This window comes from Temnothorax americanus, unplaced genomic scaffold, assembly GCF_048541705.1.
Source record: "Temnothorax americanus isolate GAGA-0224 unplaced genomic scaffold, ASM4854170v1 Scaffold14, whole genome shotgun sequence".
In the NCBI taxonomy this organism is placed as follows: Eukaryota; Metazoa; Arthropoda; class Insecta; order Hymenoptera; family Formicidae; genus Temnothorax; species Temnothorax americanus.
This window is the reverse complement of record NW_027509275.1, coordinates 1,249,617-1,273,283: the sequence shown is the minus strand read 5'-3', so window position 1 is coordinate 1,273,283 and position 23,667 is coordinate 1,249,617. Positions and strand designations below refer to the sequence as shown.

The window sequence follows — 23,667 nt, the reverse complement described above, 5'->3', positions numbered from 1 at the left end:
CGCACGGCGTGGCGGAATAAAAAAATAAGAAAGGGAATTAAGATAAAGCGATCGTGTCGGATTGATCGAAGCATGTTGGCTCGCGAACGATCGATAGCTCCTGGAAGCTAAATTGGAACGGCTTGTAACGGACGTTCGCCCTGGTTTCGGCCGCAGACGGAGACTAACGGCTGTCCTGTCGATAATAAATCGCCTACTCGTCTACGAGCAACTTCGAGAGCAGTCAGAAGAGCCTTCTTCAGAGTTTCCTCTTATCTTTTACACTACTAGATAAATTAAAAATATTACAGGGGTGGACGGGTAAAAGCAATAACTGAGATATTTTTGACGTGCTCTTAAATTATTTTTTTTCTAATAGGGTAGATATAGGACACATCTTAGTTATATATTTTATCTATAACTCAGGTACTCCAAGGATAAATCCCGATTCTTCTCCAGTTATTTTAAAGCTTTCTCTTTTTCTCTCTCTCTCTCTCTCTCTCTTTCTCTCTCTCTCTCTCTCTCTCTCTCTCTCTCTCTCTCTCCCTCTCTCTCTCTCTCTCTCTCTCTTCTCTTTTTCTCTCTCTCTCTCTCTCTCTCTTTCTCTCCCTGAAATTGAAGTGATTTGTAAGGATCAGGTTGAATTTCTCGCGTCACGGACACGCGAAGATGAGACGCGAAAAAAGGGAGCGGATTCATCGAGCGGCGCATTTTCCCGGCGGCAAATTGCGCGGAGAAATACGACGAAAGCGAATGATTTACCGATTTAATATCCGGCTGACCCTTTATTTTACTCCTTCAGAGCCGTCGTATTCTCATTGAATTTTTTTATCGCTCGGATTACTCCTTTACGCTACGCTCATTGACGCGCCGGAGCGATGGCCGGCATTGCAGATCGTCGCTTTTGCACTCTCGCGTTTGCGACCCTTACTTTGCTCGCGAGGCGCAACCCTGTGCTTATCGCCTCAGCGAGATCTGTTATTGGATTTCCACCCAGTTGAATAATCCTTCGCCGGACACGTCCGTTTTCTCTCCGACGATTAGAAGAGGCAATCCTGAAATCTCTGATGATGACGCTCCGATCTGATGCCGATGATACTTGGGGACATCTTCGCCGTAGGGGGAAGCGCGTAATATAATGGGGTGCATAACCAAAGTCGATAAGGGTGACGAAATGTAAAAAGACACGTTATGTAAATATTCACGGCATGCCATCTTACCATATCGTTGGTTTCTTTCCATTCCGCAGCATTATTCTCAAGAGAAACCGTTTTATCAAATTATATCTTTACATATATTTTATAAATCCTTTTTCATAAAATTTTGTTATTATTCATGTGTTGTTTTTAAAATGGATACTTTCAATTATTACGTAGCAAGAATTAATTTGCTAGGCAGCTAAAATCAATTTAGGATATGTAACTTATGTGCAGTTTAAATCTTATTTTGCTTACAGCATTTAACATTGAACGCGAATAAAACCTAGAATTGATGTTTATCAGTCCCGTCGTCCGTGCAATATGAGACTCGTATAAACGTATCTTAAATCGAGGTTGTTCGTTTGCCGCGACGAAAATCCCTTGAAATTTCTCCGTTGGTCCCAGCGTGGATTTACGAGATTGCGGCGGGCGGACCGGCTTAAATCGAGAAAATTGGCTTCGGGAATGCTGATTACGGGACTCTTGACCTCGCGTTAGTGAGAAAGAGAAAGAGAGATAGAAAGAGACATTACGACCGACTCTTCTCTCGCAAAATGAAAACTGTCTTCGGACATCCTGTCGCCCTCAGATTGGTTTCGTTAATACGACTTATCGCTTTCTACTGAAAACGTAACTAACGTTCTATATTGCAATCATAAATAAGTTGTAAGAACTATAAAGTCCATCTACTAAAGTTAATCTATACTTTCAATTAATCTATATCTTTCTTTATTCTTCTTTGATATTAAATACTTTCTTCTTTCATAATTTTAGAATTATATAAAAAACATAAATACTTCTCTGTAAAAAATGTATTTTATAGTAAAGTTTTATATTTTATATATATATATATATTTTTTTTTGTCAATACTAAAATTTTTGTTGAGATAATTTTATTGAGATAATAAAATTATCTTGGAAACTTGAAGAAGACTCAACGTGTAGTATTTATAAAGATCAATACAGCGACTAATTGATCAAAGCGCGGCGCTATACCGTCGATGGACATTGTGTTAAATATCGATACTACCGCGAAACCGTGGAACACGCAACATTGACATTGCGAAAGTTCTTCATGGTCGCGTCAAACTCTACATACTTGTCAGTTTTTGTACGCAAATTAGTCAGGACGAAAGTGGACAAGTCGTATATCTAAGACAAATATAAAAATTCCGTTCTTGCGGTCGCTAAATGTTTCCTCGAGACCGATTCGGTGTTATGGATCAGCGAATTAAGATCCCGGCGTGCCTCTTCAAGATCGTATATCAAATAGATGGTCTGACGATTTATATTTGGAGGAACGGGGGCCGAGACTCGTGAGCCGTCGATTAGGATTATCCGCGGATTACCTTCCGGCACCGTCTGTTTCTCCGAGCTTTCCGAGGACGACGGCGATGGGAACGACGGCGGATAGCATTTCCCTCCCCTTCATTTTCTACCGTCACTTCTCTCCCGGTCGTCGCGCAAATTTCTCACCCCCGCTCGGTGGAGCTCGTAAATTTGCGGGGATGATGTCTACTTGCTGCACATTGGAAGTTGCAGCTTGTTTCTCGCATTATCCGTTACTGACGCCGGAACGGAATTAACTTTTCTTGCGCAACACTTTTAAATTATTGCCGACCCGAAATTGCCCTGTTTGCGACGGGATTGATTAAAATATCTTTATTCGCTGCTATCTTAAGGGATACATGATCTCAACGAGGATTCTCAGGTTTTTTATAGATAAAACTCATTTCTTAGAATTCGTTGAAAACTCGCTGTGTCCTGAAAAAATAGAAGGAATGCACCCGGGGCATCGCTTGTAACCAAAAGATAGGCCCGACCTAGAGCGAGCGAGAGAGAGAGAGAGAGAGAGAGAGAGAGAGAGAGAGAGAGAGAGAGAGAGAGGGTGGGAGGGAGAGGAGTGGGGAGCGCCCACCCGGCGACCGGCGACAGTAGTTATCGGTACGCGCGCGATTAATTTGTCTCTCGAAAGTACAATAAAGATTGTCTCTCACTGTACTGACCCGAGTCGTGTATCCTTCTTTGAGATTTCTGATATTACCGAGAACGTTCATAACACGCGTTACACATTCATTTATTTATTTTAAGTAGATATTAATTTTTTTTCTATTTATTTCTTTTTATAAATCTGAAATTCAGTTATATATGCAACGATATATATATATATATATATATATATATATATATATATAATGTTGCATAGTAAAAATTAATTTATGTATATATTTAATTGTCATTTATCAGAATTTACTTTTAATAAATTAAAATATGTACTAGAACATATTACTAGAAGAATATATGTGTGACAACGTAACAATTTAATAATTCCAATTTAATTATTTAATTCAACGTTCTTCGGATTGACTACTTTTCTTTTATCACTGCTAAGTCCCCGGACTTGCCGAAATTACCGTAGCGACGTTCTAATTTAATTCGCCGGAGAGGAGAATCCATTTTATTTGCGTTTACTTTAGTCGACTCTGTGCGCGGGCCTCGTCCGCCAGGATAGCTAAATGTTTTCTCCTCGTGAAAGATAGATCGAAATTGCAAAGGGAGGAAACGGCCGCGGCGCGATGAAGATGGAAACGCAAAGGCTTATCCTCGACCTCGATACCGACCTCGTTCCACAGCGCTCCCTCGAGTATACACTCGCATCTGCTTTCTGTGAATAGCACGCGTGAGATATCTGTCGATACGTTCTTTCGTACGAGCAGGTTTGATCCCGTGCAATAATCGTCTAGGGAAATAACTCGCGTCGATGCATCAATAACTATAACACCGCACACATTCCCCGATGAAATGGATATTAGAAATGGAAATGCATTAATGGAATTCAGATGTCTTGTTTTTCGTTAACAAATTTTGGGGTTTTTTTTGCCGTTTATTTAAAAGCTCCTACACTTTTTTCTTCTTTTTTTCTGCAAGAATCTATCCCCGGCGTACATTTACTCTATCTCTAGTTTCTCGCTCATTTATTTTACCGAGATCACCTCTCCTGTAATGCGAGATTTTAAGATCAACTTGTTCGATAGCCGTTTATATAGCGGACCGATCGTTCTTCCGATGGACAATCGAATCGATTCCGCGACCGAGCGTTGCAAAATCGGTGCGAGTGGTAATGGCGGCGCGGCGGCGGGTGAAAATTGCGTGACTAAAGAGAACGTCGAACGTTCTCCCGGTCAGTTCTTCTCCTACGTGGCGAAAAAGAACAGTCACCGATGCTCGAGGCGTTTCCAATTTCCTCCAATGTGGCCTTATATCGAGAGAAATGCTGGACGCGGCGAACTGATCCCGGCCAACAAACGGCTCGGCGCGGCGCGGCGCCGCGCCGCGCCGTTGTTGTCGGGAGTCTGAGATTAAATTGAAAACAGACGTGTATATCCCTGCGGAAAAAGGAGGAAATGCAACGGTTATTCCGCCGGGTTGCGCAGCGCACGCGGACAACAGGAAGGACGACGGACGTCGGTGTCGGAACATCGACGCGACGGACGGTCTAATACTTACGAGATTTTACCCCCTCAGATCACGAAAGCACGTTGTAAGTAATTCGTACGTGTGGACGTCCGCTTCTTGAAACAGATTTCACCTGGCTTGTTTCTGTATCTTCCTGAATGTTTCACTCGCGTGTAAGATGATGGGCGTATTTCTGAATTCTTTATGCTTCGGCGAGCGGCATTCTTTTCGCGTTCATTATTCACGATGACAAGTTAAACGAACCGGCATGAGCTGAACAATTTTTATTTCAATTAATTGTGGAGAGATTAAAGTAAAGTTTTTTTTTCCAATGGCCTATGAATCCACATAAGATGAAGTAATATTGTTACTATTGTCGCAGGAGACCATTTTTTGTAATACACGTTTGTTGCGCAGATAGCAGGATCTCGACAATATCCATATTCCTTCTTTTCCTTCCCGCAGGATGAGCCACAGTAATTTTGTTTTAGCGAACCCACAGACCCGAGCTCAATATACTGCGTGGACACACACACACACACACACACACACACACACACACACTCATATACATTTATACATTACATACATTTTTGTAAGCGATAGTGCAATAAACTTTTGGAATAAGCAAGACACAATTTTCTGTATAGGAGTAATGAGAAAAATAAGTATGCGATATATAAAAGAAACAAGACAGCACAAATTAAAAGACATTTTTTATATTTTTTAATTATTTTAAATTTCTTTTTTTTTCTTAGAGAAAAAATGTCGTTGTCTTAGCAATGTGCATATATGAGATGTTTTTCGTGCTGAGGAATATTATAGTATTTTTGTCGGCCTAAGAACATTGTTTTATACATCAGTCTGTGTTATAGTAATCAAGTATCTACTTTATTAACTTTTTATGAGCTCTGTTCTACCCTCGTCTATTCTAGGGACCTGTAATATTTTCGAGATTATAGCTTATACTTTCATTTGTGCCGGAAAAGTTTTTTACCTTCGTTTCTCTCAAAAGATATATTTACAAGGAGATATATTTATTATAATAAAAGCGTTTTATTAGAATAAAAAAATTATAATATTGATGATTGATGAAAGCATAATTTTAAAACTTATAATTTACAAAGCAATTGCTCTTAGAATCTTTCTGAGATTCGCAAATTATTCGATTTATCAATGTCGAAATATCTAGCATCTCTTCATTTCAGAAATGCCCTCAGGGCAATTGCTCCCCCTGAAAGGAAACCACCGTGGATGATTCAAGGATACCGGTGACATGGTGTATCCGATGGAAGAAGCGAAATATTATCGATACCGCTACGTGTTTCGATATCGCAGAGAAAACATGAGCAAGGCGCGCTCGAGTTTTCGCTCCAACTATAGGAAACGTTTGTGGAATAACTGTGGCAATTTCGTCATTTTTCGATCTTAATGTCCGTTGACGGTTTAATCTAGAACTTCTTCGTGCTCGGAAAGGCTTGTCTTTCCCCACCACGCTTCCTCTTTGCCGTATACAAAGTCACATTGTAGGAAATTGGAAAAAGTCTGCCGCTGACAGTAGAATCATCTTCCCCTCTCATGATTGCGCCAACACGTGTCGACCTACATCTTCGTAGTTTTATTTTTGTTTTCTTGGATCGATCTGGATCGCGAGGATGCAAGTCTCGCTGCCTTTATTCGCGTACGGGATAATACCGCTACCATCTTTTCTCTTCAGTTCATGTCCGCCTCCAATTCAATCCCCAGTCTCTCATACTGCTCTTGTGCAAAAGCGGCTATGCTTGCTTAACCTTGCTTTCGTAGTTTCTTGAAAAATGGGACGAGAGATCTCCAATCTCGCTGTCAATATTTCATCTTTACAGAGAGATTCGAACCAGAAAGGCTCACCTCGCATACTAAGCATTCTTGTTCTGCGCTGCTTTTTTAAATTTGTTTATTCAAGAAAGTTATATGTACTTTATTAAAAATTAAAGAATTCAATGCACCTGTGACCCAAGAAACTTTTTAAGAAAGTCAATTTTAAAGTTGAGAAAATATTTATATTAGCTAATTAAATAGCTAAATTAAAGCCTAAGAGCTATATACTAAAAGAGACAAGAAATCTTTTCACCGCATAAAGCGGGTCCAAACCAAATAAACGAGCCGGTACTCGCGACGTCGTTTGCACTCATTAAAGCAAGTTGCTCACTCGCGCGTTCATTTGCGTTTGTCGACTTAGTCTGGATCCAATATTCCGCGTACGTGTCATTCTTTTTAGATTTTTAATGAAGATGCGGGTAGAAGAACTGTACGATTGAAAATTGTTTCAGATCAATTTGAGAATTGTGGAAACTGGGGAAACAGGCAGCAGGAAAAGTTGTATAGACGAAAATACTCGCGTTCAAGAATTACACACATACATATACGTGCCATTGAGATCACGCTTGCGCTTTGTTGAATTTGCTTTCGAAAAAGCAGTCAAACGCGTTGGACGAATGTGAGAAATAAGGCCGACAGAATAGCTCTGTTGTAGACTGGAGGACTCCCGCTCGTAATACTAAATCAATATCTGACGGTGGGGTAACTTGTGTACAGGGTGTTTCGAAGGTACCCGTCGGCGCTAGGGCTGACTATTGATTTTCCATCGATGGTTATTCTCACTCCTACCGAGTAAATAGTTTTGGAAACGTGTAATGATTTACCATATTATTATTCTATCGTAATTGTGTGCATATTCTGTCGGATTTACGTTACAAATAATGTATTGAAAGGATGAAGGACCGTGTACGGTCTCATAGTTTACTTTAGCAGAGTCGAATTCCGGGATTAACAATGTTCAGAGAGATTAGGCATTGTAATATTTATCCTAGCGATTACTGTAGACAGTACCGAATACGGACAGCTTATTTGCGGGAGAAATATACGATCGATCCCTTTCGCTTGCGGGAAATGGCTTCGCGTTTCGGGATAGGCCGCCAATATCGACCGACTGTTTGTCCGTATATTGAATCTCGTAATTCTGCATTTTTACAGCTGTTTTTGTCGAATGACTCATAGGAGCTTCCACCGGATCGCAGGGCTCGGCTCGATTCCGCATAGTAAGGATAATTGCGCGCCTGTCTATCCGCCCTCTGTCTGTGAAATCAATTTATAAACTGCCATTAGAGAACTAATGATATCGGCTTGCGCATGACAAACGTCGCGTTTTCCCGGATTGCGAATCGTTGCAAAATTGCTGGATCAAACGAACAAAATTTCGCCGTTTGTTTTGCAGCGAGATTTTACGCATTCATAGTCAGCGCGAATAATGGTTCTGTAATCAGCAGATATTTCGAAGCCTCCGCGTGCACGCGTTCGTGTCACGTTTCGCCGCACGCGATATTTATATATATGCTTTATGATTTTTATAGTATAATTACCCTCGCATTTGCAGCTTGGAAATGGGATAAGCACAAACAAGCGTTAGGGAAATATACACCTTTTCTAAATATATGACGTTTGTTCTTTCGTCGCCAAGTTAAGCATATCCGATTTTCACGAGCTGCGAATGCACAAGACAGAACGCGACGCGATACGATGACGCGTTAACTGCAGTATGGTAAATTTATAGACGATGTATTAAGAGAACCGGGACGCGCACACGTCGTCGGCTCGAAAGCACACGCTGCTTTCGCAGCGCGTCTCCGTCTCTTGCCGCGAGTTTTCGAAGTGACATACTACTGTTTGTTCATAAAATTTAATGGATCGTCATGCAAACAATATATTGTCGGTATTGCACGAGCTCTCTCTTCCTTCTTGCCTGCCTCCCTCCTCTCTCTCTCTCTCTCGCTCGCTCGCTCTCGCTCTTTTTTTTCCGGTCCATCAACGTTATTAAAGCCACTATTAAAGTCGTCACAGCCCACGGAATAAAGAGATGAGATATACCAGAAAGTTTTGAAGTCGGAGCTTTCGTCGAGAGTTTCCTTTTTTCTTTTATGTCTCTCCACTGGGCCACAGGGAAGGGCAAGGCGGGAATTAAGGGGACGACGGTGGTACTGGTGCGGTAGTAGTCGCGTGCGGGGTGTTACGTAGTGCGCGGCCCATTCACCGCGACATTACATACGCCCTTTACGGATCGTGCACGAGAAGCATATTGTGCGCCGAGTGACGTCCCTGATGTTATAAATGCTTTGGATTATTGTAAAAATGCGCCGTGCAGGAAAATCGTAGGCGGACTCGCCCGTCGAAGTTGCAAGCAGTACAAGCATGGATTTCCGTTTATACCCGTGTGTCCTATTTTTCGAGAACCATCTCTGCATTATTTTTCTCGTCGTGAGTTAAAAAAAAGTACGTTGGAAAAGCAGAAAAAGATACTTTATGACGATATAGATAAAAGTCGTACATTTCGGAAAAATAAGCATGATTCACTTACAATCAGATGCATACTATTATATCTATAGAATTTACATCTTTTTATTTTTTTTTTTTACAAAATTTTTATTATGCTTACATTTAATTAGATAGAAAGATATTTCTTTATTTGCAAAAGGCATAAAAAAAAGTCTTGAAATTGGAAACCCAGGAAGTATTAGTATTCTAATGGTGTATCGCGCGTGACAAAAGCGTGAGGTTTCACGTACGTCACCCTGTATTATTATAGCTCCTATTCTGTACTCACCCTTCTCATACTTGTGCAGTTAGTCACTCCGTTCTCAACCCTCGATTTTTTTCGTCCCTCCCTCGCCGTCTACAGAGTGATCCGAAATCGCTCCGTTGCGTCCTTTTTTCACGGAGCGAAACCGCGTCGGTCTGGCGGAAATTTGACAGTGATTGTGACGCGATTGGAAACGAATTGAGCCGACGAACTTTTCCTCTTCTCCATCCCAAAAACAGAAAAAAGAGAACTGTTTTGAGCTAGGTTTAAAGCGCATATGGTCGGCGGAACTGATTTGAAATTGCCGGGGAACTTATTGGACAGATTTTATCGCTCGACTGTCCTTAATCCAATTGCTTGAAAATTAATCGATTGTTAAAGTGCAACGGATATGTCGAAAGCTTGCAGATCTAGCGAGCCAATACGACAAAATCGCGAACGACTGCGAATTTATAGTCCTCGAAATTTCTCGGGACATTACCTCTCTTGTGTTAGACCCTCTCGTCTCATGTAAGGCCTCATGTACTATTTTCTTAATCCTCGCTCGGTATTTTCTTTTTTCGTCGGCCATTGCGTGGCTATGTGTTCGTATATGCGTATGCGTAACCGGGGATATCCTGGAAGGAGGTTAAACGAGTCTTAGGGAAATTTCAGGAAAGAGCCCGATTTCCACCCTACGATCGCTCTTCTTCCCGCAACGTGAAGGCTCACCCTCCACGGTGCACTTAGTCATCCTCCCCTAACCTCGTTTTCCGCCCCTGTTGATGGTACAGGATGGTACAGGACGGTCCAAAGGGGACTGGCCTTTTCTGCGACCAAGGTATCACGAGAAAATACGATATCCGGGATTTCAGTCCTGCAGCCATTTCCTTCCTTTTTTATTAACGTTCCTTCGCGTCGTTTCATCTCGGTCGCGATATAACGTACAGACTTACTGTATTTCTCTCGCAGGAGAACGGACCCTTGGATTACAAGGGGATTCTTTTATTTCTTTAGAACGGCGATCTTTTTACACGTTATATGTACGTGTAACGTATATAACGTTAATCCCGCGCTTGGATTCGCACGTAAGGATATATGTTTCAATTATTCAGGAATTGCGATGCGACTGCGTTACGCAAACGAGAACGATGTCACAAATTAATGAGAAAACCGCGGTTGATGTAATTAGCGGATTCAAGTCCGTTATTTAACTTAATTGTATAAGCCAATTAGTCGTTTTCCACTTTTCACGTTAACTAGTTAATTTATTATCAGTTATGAACACCGTTCGTTACATCATAACACAGAGAGCACGCTCTTGGAACTGATACATTACAGTGTAGTATAAATGCATGGAGTTAGTAATGTCCAGTACGAGGTTATTTTCCCTCTTTTCTTTTTTGCTGTTCGTCGAATATCAGACAAAATGTTCGCATATGGGAAGAAACATTTAATAATTTATTGAAAAATATGAAAAATAGAATTAAAAGAATAATATAGAAAGAAAATAACGTGTAATAGATGATAGAATAAAGCGAAACAATATTTCATTGCTTGTGTTTTCTGGAATTACAGGATATTACACTATTACACAGAGACCATGTTGTGTGTATATATAATTCGGAAATTACACATGGACTGGCATTTACCACATTATTAAGTCATTTTTAGCGCGTGCAGGTGTTCGAAGGCTCGGACGAGGGTCCGAGATAGTTTTTCAGGAGTCTCTCGTGAAGAACCCACGCATGGCTTGCCCACTGAACTCGACATTGCCCCGTGGGCGGCAGGTGGTGCTCGTGTCGGAGGTTCACCTGGACCTTCGAAGATTTAGGGCCTCTTTCGACTTCATAAATAACTATTTCCCCCATGACCGTCGCGAAAGCAGTTTTCCTTCTCTTCTAATTTCCTTCTCTTTCTTATAGGATTTCTAGTTGTTGTATCGATATTAATCGATTTGCCATTGTAACCCCGAATTTATCGGTGTTATTAATCTCAAAAAGAAAGAGAGAGAAAGAGCACGCAACGAAAACTAACGACACGTGAAGCCACTTTGAGCTTTATAGCAGAAATCTTTCGTTCTTCGACTGCTTTTTTACAGCCACGTTTCCTTACACTTGTGCACATGTTACATTATTCTGTGTTTCGACAGAAGCATCATTATCGAATGTATAATTACACGTTATTTACAACTTGATTTTTGCGTGAATATATTTTCTCTTTCGCGAAATGTCCATGACCTTTGATTTAATGTCCGAGTTTATAGCTAGTAATAGCTTCACAGTAATTTTATAGTCCCTTAAATGTCGTTGAAGATTTACTATCATGATATTTTGTTACACAAATTCAGAATTATGGGAAAGTTTTTTATTGATCTGAATTTTACATTTTAAAGCAAATTGTTAGTAAAAGTTTGTTGTGACAAAACTTTCTGCTGTGTTAATTAAATATTTGAATGGTTTGCGTTTCTATAATAACGCTCGGCATAGAACTGTGGTACAAACCAATATTTTCGTTGAATATTTTTTACAACGCTGAAGTTGACGTTTATATACTCCTCGATATCGTTATGAACAATGTAAATATTTCTGCCGCCGAGTTTTAAAACGATCGTTCTTGATACATGACAACATGCATATCCGTACAGGATTATTTAATTTGCCGCTTATTTTTATCGGCTGCTTATTTTTATCGGCAGTTTTCTTTACAGTTCGCCACATTAATATCAAATAATAATAATTTCCACAATGAGAATAATAATTTTTGTTAAATAATATTTTTTATTTTATTTATTTCTAATAAGTTAAACTTATATTCGTTTTTTGACCATGTAATTTAATTAACTTATTTTTCTAGAAAGATACAAAAGAGAGAAAATCACACGAAATATGATAACTACAGAATTCATTGTTACTGGATGCATTCATGCATTTCGATGCACGTCTCGCTATGTAGAAAATGTCACGTTGACCGGCTAGCGCATAGGGAGCACTGGGCTAAACTAGCCGATGTATTCATAGGTGTCGAGGTTCTAGTCATCCCGCAATATTATTCTTGTAGCAATATACGCTTTATGCTGCATACATAGGCATGAGCTTTTTCGCGTGTATGCATGCGCTCGAAGGAGCAAGGCCTGTGTGAGTTTGCGGCCTAAGCGTGAGGCGACAGCTGCACCTCGAAACCTTCTTGCAGCATCTGCCACAAAGGAACCAGGTTGCCCACTCCACGTCGACGTGTCCTAACGATCCCATCTGGAAATCGCCAAGTTTTTAAAGAGAAAACGAAACACTAGGCCGATATGTTGCACAGTGGTTCCAAGATATCTGGCTGGCTGATCGAAGAAAAGAATTTTAATCTTTATCGACATGACGACATTCGATAAAAAGCAGCAGCTTTTTGTGCATTACAAAAAAAAATAAATATATATATATATTTTTTTAGTTCTCCTTTAATACTGTAACTTCATACATGTGACTTATCTCAGTCCTCATGTAGCGAAGCTATCATTCTGGCTAATTATATAAAAACAAATTGTATATTACGATTAATATGCTATTATGTCGATAATAGCATATTAATTAACACTTAATGAGGAGATTAGTTATTACTTGCATTTGCTATTGACGGAAGAACTGGAGCTTTAAATGTACTCCATCAATACCATGTTAATATATTATTATATACATTAATGTGCCCGTACACACACACACACACACACACACACACACACACACACACACACACACACACACGCACGCACGCACGCACGCACGCACGCACGCACGCACGCACGCACGCACGCACGCACGCACCCACACACACACACACACACACACACACACACACACACACACACACACATTAGGTGGATGTAACATAATTACACAATTCTCACGAAGCCATAAAACTTGAATACTTTGCTAATTTAAGTTCGGCTAAATTAAGATTTAGTGAATTTCCGTGAGATTTGTATATTCTTCGTTTTACTACTGTCTTAAAAAATTTGGGATGCATTTCTATATTTAGTTTTCTATTTAATTGATGTATTTAATTGAATAATTTATTTCTAGATTTTACTTTTTTATATTTAATTTATTTCTCAAGTCCAATCTCTTGATCTAAAACGCTTTACGCTTTACGACAAATTCATGTTTGACTATATACATTTCTGCGGATGAAATATTTTCGCGCCGACTATGATCGATATCGCAGCGCAAGACGATCGAGCGGTCGCACTCTTTCGGTTTACTGCTTCAGGGCTGAACGCTGTCATGTCTCGATTTATGAATGAAAGGGCGTAGGGACCTCGGATAATTTGTAGCTACATAAATATCAGGGCACTTAAGGGCCTCGTAGACAAACCGGGCATCGCGTCGTACGCCGCTAGTGTATCGATATTTATCGCGCTGTTAAATGCATCCCGTAAACTTTATTACCCAGAATCCCGATGAGAGTAGAAACGCGAGCGGGTTAAGCGACGGCGAATGGTCGCCTCGAAGTTCCAGGCACGCCTTTGAAAAAGCTCGGGAAAACGCTCGGTAATTCTAGATAGTATCGGTTATAACTGCCCTGATGATTTTGCCAAGTTAGTGATTCTATTTGTTTATTTAATGCAGAAAGTTTGTGACATCACTTCAGCGAACTACTTAAATTTAGCAATTCGGAAATTTTTCTATCATTTATGTATCCCATTCTTAGATAATTATATATACAATTTATATAATTTTGCAAAATTGAATTCCTTCTAGAGGAAAGAAAATCTCAAAGATTAAGCATACTAAGACATTTCTCTTACTTTAAAAATGACTTTAATTATTCCACGTTTAAAATATGAATATTATACTTTTTATTAGTGTTATAGAGAAGTTATACAGGAGTTTAAATATCAAATTATGTTGGAGCAAGAGATTAAAAATTGCGGCTTGTCGAAATTATATTTTCTTCTTGTGGGAATTCAATCGTGGCCTTCAATTAAAAATGGCGGTTATTTGGGTCACGCAGAGAGAGTTCGCGATGAGAAACGGTTCATAAAAAATTTTATTAACTCCGCGACCCGTCCGCTTAAGTTGCGTTTCCCGAGCAAGAGACAAAATAGGTGAAGAATGAAAAATTTACGAAAGTTGATTCAGAGTCGGAAGTCCGAAGACACGTATAGTTCGAGAATGTACGCGCCCTGCATTATTCAGCGCAAGTCGCATCGCCATTTCTTTTTCCGATCTCGGCCTCTCTAGCCATCACGTCGATCCTCTCGTCTTCGATCCTCTCCTGTTCCTTTCGCCCTTTTCTCGCACGAACGGAATTTTGCGAGTTTATTGGAAAAGCATCGACTCGAAAGGCCCGAAAGTTTGGCAGCGCGCATCCAACTTTTCCACTCAAGATAAGGGTGAAAGATAGAGGTGAATCGACTAGCAGCCCCAATGAGCTTGCGAATTAACGCGCGCGATAACATAAGGTACGCGAGCATTTTCATTTTAATGCTCGACCGCCAAACAAATTTTGCGATATGCATCATTTTGCAAGGATTCACTCGAGTCGGTGAAAACAAGACTATAATATACTCGTCTTGGAAAAATACTTTTTTTCTCAATTTTTTTCTAAATATTCTAAAAATTTAATATTTTTTAATAAATTGTCGTTTAAAAAATTTTCCACTATTATATAGTCAAAATGTTTCACAAAATCACACACATTCACATTCTTTGAATTTTTTACGTGTTCTAAAAAAATATATTTAGACATATAGAAATATTGCTGTTCGTATTCTAACAAGTTTTCTGTCAAGACTGGTGAAAATTCGCATTAGCGTGATCTGTTACCGCAAACGGATTGGATACTTAAACGTAGTAGAAGATCGTTTAACGAATCGAGCGTGAACGAAAGAATCGTTTATGTGTGGTGGTGAACAGTATAGTTGCGTTAATCGCTCCCAGGTTCTGCACTTTGTCTTAAACATGCTGTTACGGCTTTCTCGAACAGCACCGAGTGTATTTTATGATAATTGTTACTACGTATTTGTCTCTGTTAAGATTTTCTTTAGATCGTTAGGATTAAATTTTTTATCCTCTCGTTTTTGTTTAAGAATCTTGCAAAAAAAGTCTATATGTTTTTTCTGTACAGAATAACATGGTGAATTAATTTTTATCGATACATGAATAGTGTACGTATACCTTTGTCTTTGTGTCTTTATGCTCGCATTTCAATTCTCTATCACTCGGGTTTTGAACGTTGTATACGACGATTTTTTTTCGTCGACCAAACTGTTTGAGATATCTATTATACTATGAACATGGCATGGCGCCAATGCAAACCTGATTCCAACAAAAGCCCGTCCATCGATAACGAATTATTACGCTGTGAAACATTTTGACGTCTTTTCAGCCGGCACACAATGACATACGATTCTTCATCGCGCGACGCATTTTTGACCGGCAAAAAAATTCGGCACGATAGATACGCGAATCTCTCTTACCGCATAGCCGCCGCGCTTTTTTTAATTTTATCGCCACCATTCTCGTCATGGGACGGCCTAATTTACTGAGAGCCCCGTTTTTTTACCGAGTTTTTTTCATCCGACGTTATTTAATAACGGCATCTTGCACGCAACCTTTTTCTACGCGGCTCCTGATTTTCTTTATGGTCATATTCGAGACTTTATTGTTATCGGAGAAATCGCGCGAGGAGAGAGAGAGTGCTAACACATGGTGTCGTTCCCTTTAAAATATATGGACGAAGGGATGATTATGAAATCACTGTTTCCCGGATATCCGTGCGCGATATAAGTCGAACCGTCGCAAAAAAGGTGTGCGGAATTTTCCCTAATTACGCGCTGGTAAATTATCATAATAGGAATATTAATGTGCTCAGCATGATTCTTCAATCCTTGCTTGTAACGATTAAGAACATCTGGTTGCATGCCTTGCAATTAGAAAAATTTAATAAGAAGAAATTAAGGAACGAAAGAGTAAGATTTTTTTATTTTTGAAAAGCTGATTTTTGTATATAATAAAAGTTTTTAGCTCAGCTACGTTAATCTGAATATTAATTGCAATAGTTGAAAAATATTTATAATTTTTTTTTGTTTGTAATTAAATGCGTGTGAGAATAAATAATTCCTTGTATTGAAAAAACCGTTTCATATTTAATGCTTCTTCTCGGTAACTTCAAATATGAAACATAGACTTTTGAACGTTATCCGGCTTGTAAAGCTTCATTCTATACTATACTTATACGTTTTTCTTGTTTTCCTTACCGCGTGCGTTGGTACGAAAAACCGCATGATAAGCAGATTACAAATATCATGTTCACGAGGCAGAGCTTTATTAATATGCGACGGCACGAGAATCTCCGTGAAAAACGTTTTCGGGAATCAGTGAGGGAGATTGTATGAAAATATTCGCATCATCTGTCGTGTCTCAAATTGTAGCTAAAATCTCGGTTCTCCAAAGAGACATACGAAAAATATAATAATAGCTACGACTATATCAATAATCACTGTTATTACTCGATATTCTCGGACTCATCGGTTTATGCGCCGCTCGTAAATACACACGGGAAAGGTTTGCACCTGTCTCTTGCACGCAATTTTAATTGAAATAAATGTATCACGCTCAGTCGCGCCTCGATCGCATATCAATTAAATTTCACGTTTGGCGTCTGTCCCGTTTATTTATTTGTCCGGCAAATAAATACTTTCAATCGCGCGGTTGATCTTAAATTAATTCGCAAATAGCAGTATAAATTCACAATATCGTTACAGTGCCACGGTGCTTTTTTTTAATGAAAAATAACGTATGCAACGTTAAATATTGATATGCCGCGCGTGTAATAGATGCTTCGCGCTCAATCGCAAAAATAAAAACTTCTGTTACACATTGCGCTTTAGACTGGAATTCATATACATTGCCGCAAACGCATTGTTCGGTGTCAGGTAGTGGATATTGTGCACCAAGTCGGCTCAGGTGTTTCGCCGCTCGGCGATGCTACACTTTTCCGATTCAGGCCCGGCTAGGTCGTTTTAATGCCGAGCATCTGCTCCTAAAACGGGTAAATGGCTTCGCCCTTTTATTAAAATTTATCATTGCGTGGTATAATAGATTCTTTTGGCCCTCGCTCCTGAAAGCTTTCCGCGATTATTTCTGAGACCCGCAAGTTTGCCACGTAAATTTTGACACTTTCTCGAACTGTCACTGTGACATGCGCTGTTAAATTTTGCAAAATAATGAGCGCTGGCTGAAAGAAGAAACTGCAATTAATAAAGGACCTAAAAGGATAGAATAGAAAAGAAAATATTTTAGCTTTTTATTTTGCTCCAACACAGATTCAAAAATTTTTTTAGACAAAAACTCGAGACTACATAAAAATTTTCTTTGTTTAAAAATAATTATAATAATACTTATATGTGAATATGTAAATGTGCGTAAATGTGTAATTAATAATTTGGGAACTTAATAAATTATGCATTACACAAAGCAGAGGAGTCAGAAATTAAGCGGTTATAATGCATTATACATATTGCACATTAAATTGGCACGATTAAATATGCACAACTCGTGAAAAGATTGATATAGCTGCCATAATCGCAGAAAAATCGCTCGCTGTTATTCCGCTTTCATTACCGGAACTTATCTCATTATTCTCTCATCAAACGATCTATCTCTTGCTTGAATATTCAGCGTCGCTCTCGCATTACGCACCGCGTCCGCAAAAATAAAAGCGGCGGCCTGCCATCCCCGGCGACTCCTCGTCGTTGCGCACTCGGTCGATCAAAACGCCGCGGCGCAGGATGCGCATAATAACAATAATAATGGCAAACAATAATGGGCTCGTTGGCAGAAGTCGTTCTTCCTGTTCAGACGGCAGACGCTCAGTCGAACCCCGCTACGAGCCGCCGGCGCACTACCTTGAGGGCCCCTGAAATGAGAGGGTTCCGCCCCACCACGGGGCCTCGTTGAGGGCCCGCTGCAGGTCGACCAGACGTCGTCGGTCTGCTTCGCCTGTTCTTGCATCCTCAGTCGGCTGTGAACCGGTGTCACGACCAGGCTGGGTAGTTTCTCGATCGCATCGACTCGCGCTCGCCATCCATCTTGTCGGGTACCAATTTCGGGGAAGATGCACCGACGACCTGTTTCAGTAAAACCGGTATACGCGAGATAAACTTTCGACGATTGAGTCGCGGCGCGTCTCGGGGTCGCTTTCTCGGCAAGACTCCGTCATCTTCAGCGTTCGCTTCCTCCACCTCCTCTTTCTCCTCCTCCAACTCCTTCGTCTCGCGGAGTGATCGTCGTCGAGAGAAGTTGCGACTCCGAAGTGGCTTCTCTACAATACCAACGCGCGCAGCTGGCGACGAAACGTGACAGTCTCTTCTTCCTTTTGGTTCGCGACAGTTTCGCTGGGAAATTTCGCCGTAAGAAGCGCTAAAAACGAAGCGAACGAGTGGCGAGAGGCCGCGTCTCACTGCGCGACATTTAAAGTTTTATAAGAAGTGTACAGTGCTAAAGTGCGGAAGCAACGGTGTATCCGGGTACTGGTGCAGTTTATGCGTCTCGAGAAATCGAGTTACCACGAGATTGAAAAGAAAGTATTCTGAAAACCTCGATGTTGTTGTTGTTTTTCAACGCGAAGGATGTAAAAGTGCAGCCAGTGTGGGCGACCGTGATAAATGACGCGCCGACATTGAACGAGTAGATCGTTACGAAAGTACATGGTTATTTGCACATCGAGGAAAATTTTATAATCTACTTTGTGTTGATTATTTTGGGTAGGAATTGATAAGTAAAAATATTCATTAAAAAATAGTCATGACCACATGGCGGTCTGCTAATTACATCGTTTTATTATTTTTTTGTGTGTACGAATTGAAACAAAATAGAGGGATAATTTTTCTAATTTTCTTGTTTCTGATTTCAATCATTTTCTTCTAATTATTAATTTTTTTTCTTTACAAAATCTTATATGTGGATTATATAAAGATATAATCACGATAAAATAATGTAGCTTTTAACTATTTTAAGAGACTTTGAAATATTAAACAAGTTCGAGAAAAAATCCCGTGCATACTATATAAATGGTGCATTATAGAACGCTCGCGACGTTGCAAAATGCATTAGACTGGCTCGCGGGAACGTATTTTTGTACTTACAATGAGTTTCGAAGAGGATTTATAATAGAGCGAGAATTAAAAAAGCGACGCAAGCGGGATTTCATCGCAATTGCGAGAAAAATACCCATTATGAAGTAACGAATTTAAAGAACGGTGAACGGTAACCTGCGCGGTTAAAAACATCATCGCCGCCGGTGCATTCGTCGATGCAACAGTAATGCGCGGTAATGTTGGGCGGGATGCTGCGAAACAGCGCGCTGTTTTCAAGTAGTGGAAATTGCGATAAGCGCGATATTATGTCCTTTAGATTAAATAGTTCGAGTGTGTCGATCGATGAAATAAAATAGAAGATGATCGATGAAGCGTACTTTAGAAGCTTAAAAATTTAATCGCAAATTAATTCCTTTTATAAAAGTTATAATTTGCAATCGAATGAATTTTTACTTATGAATTTTTTTCTTCTCAATTTGTCAGTTTTCTCTCTCTCTCTCTCTCTTTTTCTAACATGTGAAAGTCCTAATAATTAAAATTAACGTCTAAAAGGTTTGAATAAGAATTTCACAGAATTTTCACAGAATAGTTCGCAATATAAAAAAATTATAACAATTTTAGAAGATTTGGCTATATATATCTTAAACTTTTATAATAAGTGTCTGAGTGAGACAATTAATATATATCTCTTTAATTAAAAAAAAAAAGATAAAATGATCTTTAATACATTGTCTCTCATTGCTTTTGTAATATAATATAGGTATCACATCTTGATAGGTATCACAACTCTTGAAAGATCGATCGCGTGGTAAACAACCAAGAGACATATGACACGAGAGAGCTCGGAGAGAGCGAGGAATCTACGTGCATCGTGCGGATGCGCAATAGTAGGTAATGCGTTTCTCCTTTCGCATCGTCTCACCTAAATTCGCATCTTCTCGAGACAGCGATCTCCGCGAAACGCAACGGGGTCTGTCTATTAGCTGATGCATCGCTACGTAGAGTAACAGAGCGTTGTTCCACCAGCTGCCTATCCGCGTTGCATTTCGTGTAGCGCTGCGGCATCGCTGCACACGTCGTCCCGTTGCATCGGTAACGTGGCTGAACAAGCAGTTTTAATCTAGAGGTTTCACCACGCCACTGCTGCATTCAACAGTCCCGCGTCCGGCTATAGCTGCAAGAAAAGAATACTCTTTTCTTCTTATTTTTTTCTCGTGGTAGAATCGACTTATAGTTTCACGTTCTACTCTACTTTGACCACCGTTTTTCTTCAGTAACGACCTCTTTCATTAATCTTCTATATAGAGGAGATTTTTCATAAAAATAATAGCCAAAAACAAAATAGAGGATAATGAAAACGTGTTTTTTTATATCGCAGGAATTTTCAGAACACAAAGTGAAACTTGTTTCAATTTTTTTCGGTTTATGCTCCGAAATATTTGGAGCCTCGGTTGCTGTTAGCTTCCGAGCAACATAAATTCGGGGTACTCTACCTCGTTGTTGGCTCGTGCTTTCGCCACGTAGCGGTATCTTTTTAACACAACGCCACGATCCACAATTACCTTCCTTCTCTGTATTCGTGGTTTCTTTCCTCTTCTTTTTGGCATTTCTTGTTCGCGCGCGGAGTTTAGCGTCCGCCATCCCGCGGGAATTCAGCGCGGGATACTCCTTGGCTTCATAAATTCGTCCTGCAATCGCGGCGGTTTATGAACACTATACGCGCGAACGCAGACGATAGTTTACAATGAATATTTTTCTCGAAGATTTGGAGTTTTCTCGTTTTTTTTCCTCGGAATTTGCCGTTTCTTCGAGATATTGGACGTAGCGCCGCTGCCTCCAATAAATTCAAGCCCGGCACGTGATTCCGTGCCTATAGCGATATCATGCATATTTCAATGCTACATACGAACGAATGAATGCGAAAGCGAATAGATCACGTAGCTCTCGACAGTGAATCCAAGTTCGAAGACGTCGAAAGAAGAAAGACTGCGGTCCATCGCGCTTCGAGATCCGCAAATAATATTTTTCAGTTATCTGGACTTGCATTTTTTTTTTTTTTTTTTTTTTTTACTTTCTTTTTTGAAGTCGTGTCTTTTTCGATGTACATCCGTAGCGAAACCACGGAGATAAATTTCGTTTGCGATAGTCGATCCGCAACTTTATCAGTTTTACCTTCGTCTCGAGCGGGACTTTCTTTTTGTCGTTGTATTTCATGTTTTATTGTTCATTCGCCGATGTTTCCATCAATATCGATATTTAGCTGTCTCATCTCGCCCGTGTACCTCTATTTATCTTTCTTCCGCCAGAGAAAGCTCGGAACAGGATATATCCGTCATATTGTAATCACATGGCGCTCGCTCTACGCAAAGCGGAACAGAAATAAATTGATATATGCAAAATACAGTTTCAAACGTCCTCGAAGCGCCATATACATATAATTATTAGCTAACAAGAGAACTCTTATTATTCGAGAACTCTTAATTCTTATTATCTATATCAATATTTAACATATTGAATTTCTAATTTACCGGTACTTCGTTATTGGTTTTTTCTTTATAAATTTGATAAGTGGCAGTCAGATCATATTTTTAACAAGGTAAATTTCATACTCAGATTGATAAAATGCATTGTGGCGATATTCGCTAACGAGTGCCTAGCTCGCGCTATCGAGCTTCGAGCTTTCACGAACGTCGTAAGCATATTTCCTCTGATAAATGCATGACGATATGTACGTTTCCTCGTTTGTTCCGCGCCCATTCCCACCTGAAAGGGTCGCGGTAACAAGTCGCGATACCAAATCGCGTTCCCGCATCGCCGGTTCCGTTCGAGCGAATAATCAGGCACGAACCAAGCGGTCGTCGACAAATAATATTAGCGGATCGAGTCGCGCTGAGTGCAGCGTGGATATCTTTGTGCCGGGTTGATTTGATTTTGCGCGTAAATTGATGCGATACAAACTCGTAACTCGGATTCGTGTATCATCAAACAGCTCGCAGAGAGACCGCATGCGTTTATTTCAGTCCATCCGGGAAGTGGATAACAAACGGATTAATAATGCAAACTCACGGCCGCGGTCTTATGGAAAACGTAATTCCGGGATTATCCCATTGTGCATTTTGTCTTGACAAAAATATATGTAATATTATTAAATCGCTATAGCTTCGCGAAGTAACACTCCGCGCTTGTTGCGTTAAGTTTTCCCGTCACGGAGGATTATCAGTAAACTTTCTTTTAGCGCGCATTCTCTCTGCATTTTCGAGTTACAGTTTGATTGAGGCAAAGAAAACAACATTAACGGAAGACTGAGTGAACTCTGTTGATCTTTACTTCAGTTTAGCGGACTCAATTATTGCGAGTAATCGTTTTAAATCTAAGTGTCATTATTAGAACTGTTAGTATTTATTTTCGCGAGTTCGTTGCGGCCACGATCCAAAGGATTATTACTTAGAAACCGAGCAAAACTATACGAAATAAAGTTTCTCTCTGTACAATCGCACGTGACTTGATTTCTTTTTCTCGCAATCGAAAAATAACAAAAAAGATTCGTTCTAAACATGTCTATTGCTGTCGTTCGTTTTCGAAACGTTGGCGATTGGATGTGGCTGACTTTCGTAAATGTGTAGCTATCCATAAAGTTTACTAGATAAAAATTGTTTTCCGTCGAGAGATAAATTAACAAATATCTGGTTATATATTTGAAATTATTAATTATGGATTACAAACATATAGGTATTTTAACAGCTGGATGATCATTCGAGTGTGAGTGAAATGATGGACGGTATTAATTAAGCGAGATTGACTCGTCGCTCTCGCGACGGAATAAAAGCCGAAGAAAGTGTTGTGATGTTAAATCGTGGCTGCGTCCCCGCGGCCCGCCTGCCCATGAATAACTACTGAGCGACGAACGAGCGGAAGTGGAAGCGTGATTGGCCGGCGGAGCGCGCCCTGCAGTTCGGAGCGCATTCGCGAGCGAAGCGTGGGAATATTTCTGGTCTGGATGAGCCGACCTACGGTGGAGTTCAGAACGAAGGAATGCTCACCGGCAAGTTCTTCCCCCAAGTTCATGCCCCTTCTCTTTATTTTCTTTTAAGTTTTCTCGTAACCCGTCATCGTTCAGGTGGACTGTCGCCAGTCACTTTTACGTTCTACAAAACAATTAAAATTTTTTTTACGATGTGTATCGCGCGTTTATATCAATCAGGTACGATAATATGTATATATGTTTCGATTATAACCAATTATTATGGAGGAAAATTATTTATTGTTTTAAATTGTTAAATTAATTGTATATAAAATACAAAGTGGAATTTTTGCGAATGCATGGTAAAGTTGCATGTATTTGAAGATACAGT

At 40.0% G+C, this 23,667-nt stretch overlaps 1 protein-coding gene across 12 annotated transcripts in view; it reads left to right on the top strand.

The window, feature by feature from the left end:
• The window catches only part of Liprin-gamma (liprin protein kazrin), a 123,047-nt gene that overhangs the window by 31,999 nt on the left and 67,381 nt on the right, over positions 1 to 23,667 (top strand). Inside the window, exons 1-2 of one of the 12 annotated variants that reach the window (XM_077401358.1) lie at positions 18,141 to 18,982; positions 23,045 to 23,357. The exons of 9 other annotated variants lie outside the window; for them this stretch is intronic. Coding sequence is in view for 1 of the 3 variants with exons in the window: in XM_077401361.1 (XP_077257487.1) it covers positions 23,348 to 23,357 (10 nt within the window). In the remaining 2 variants the exon portion in view is untranslated. Of the gene's footprint in view, positions 1 to 18,140; positions 18,983 to 23,044; positions 23,358 to 23,667 lie in introns of those variants that run through there. 2 more of the 12 variants (XM_077401361.1, XM_077401359.1) reach the window with 2 other exon arrangements.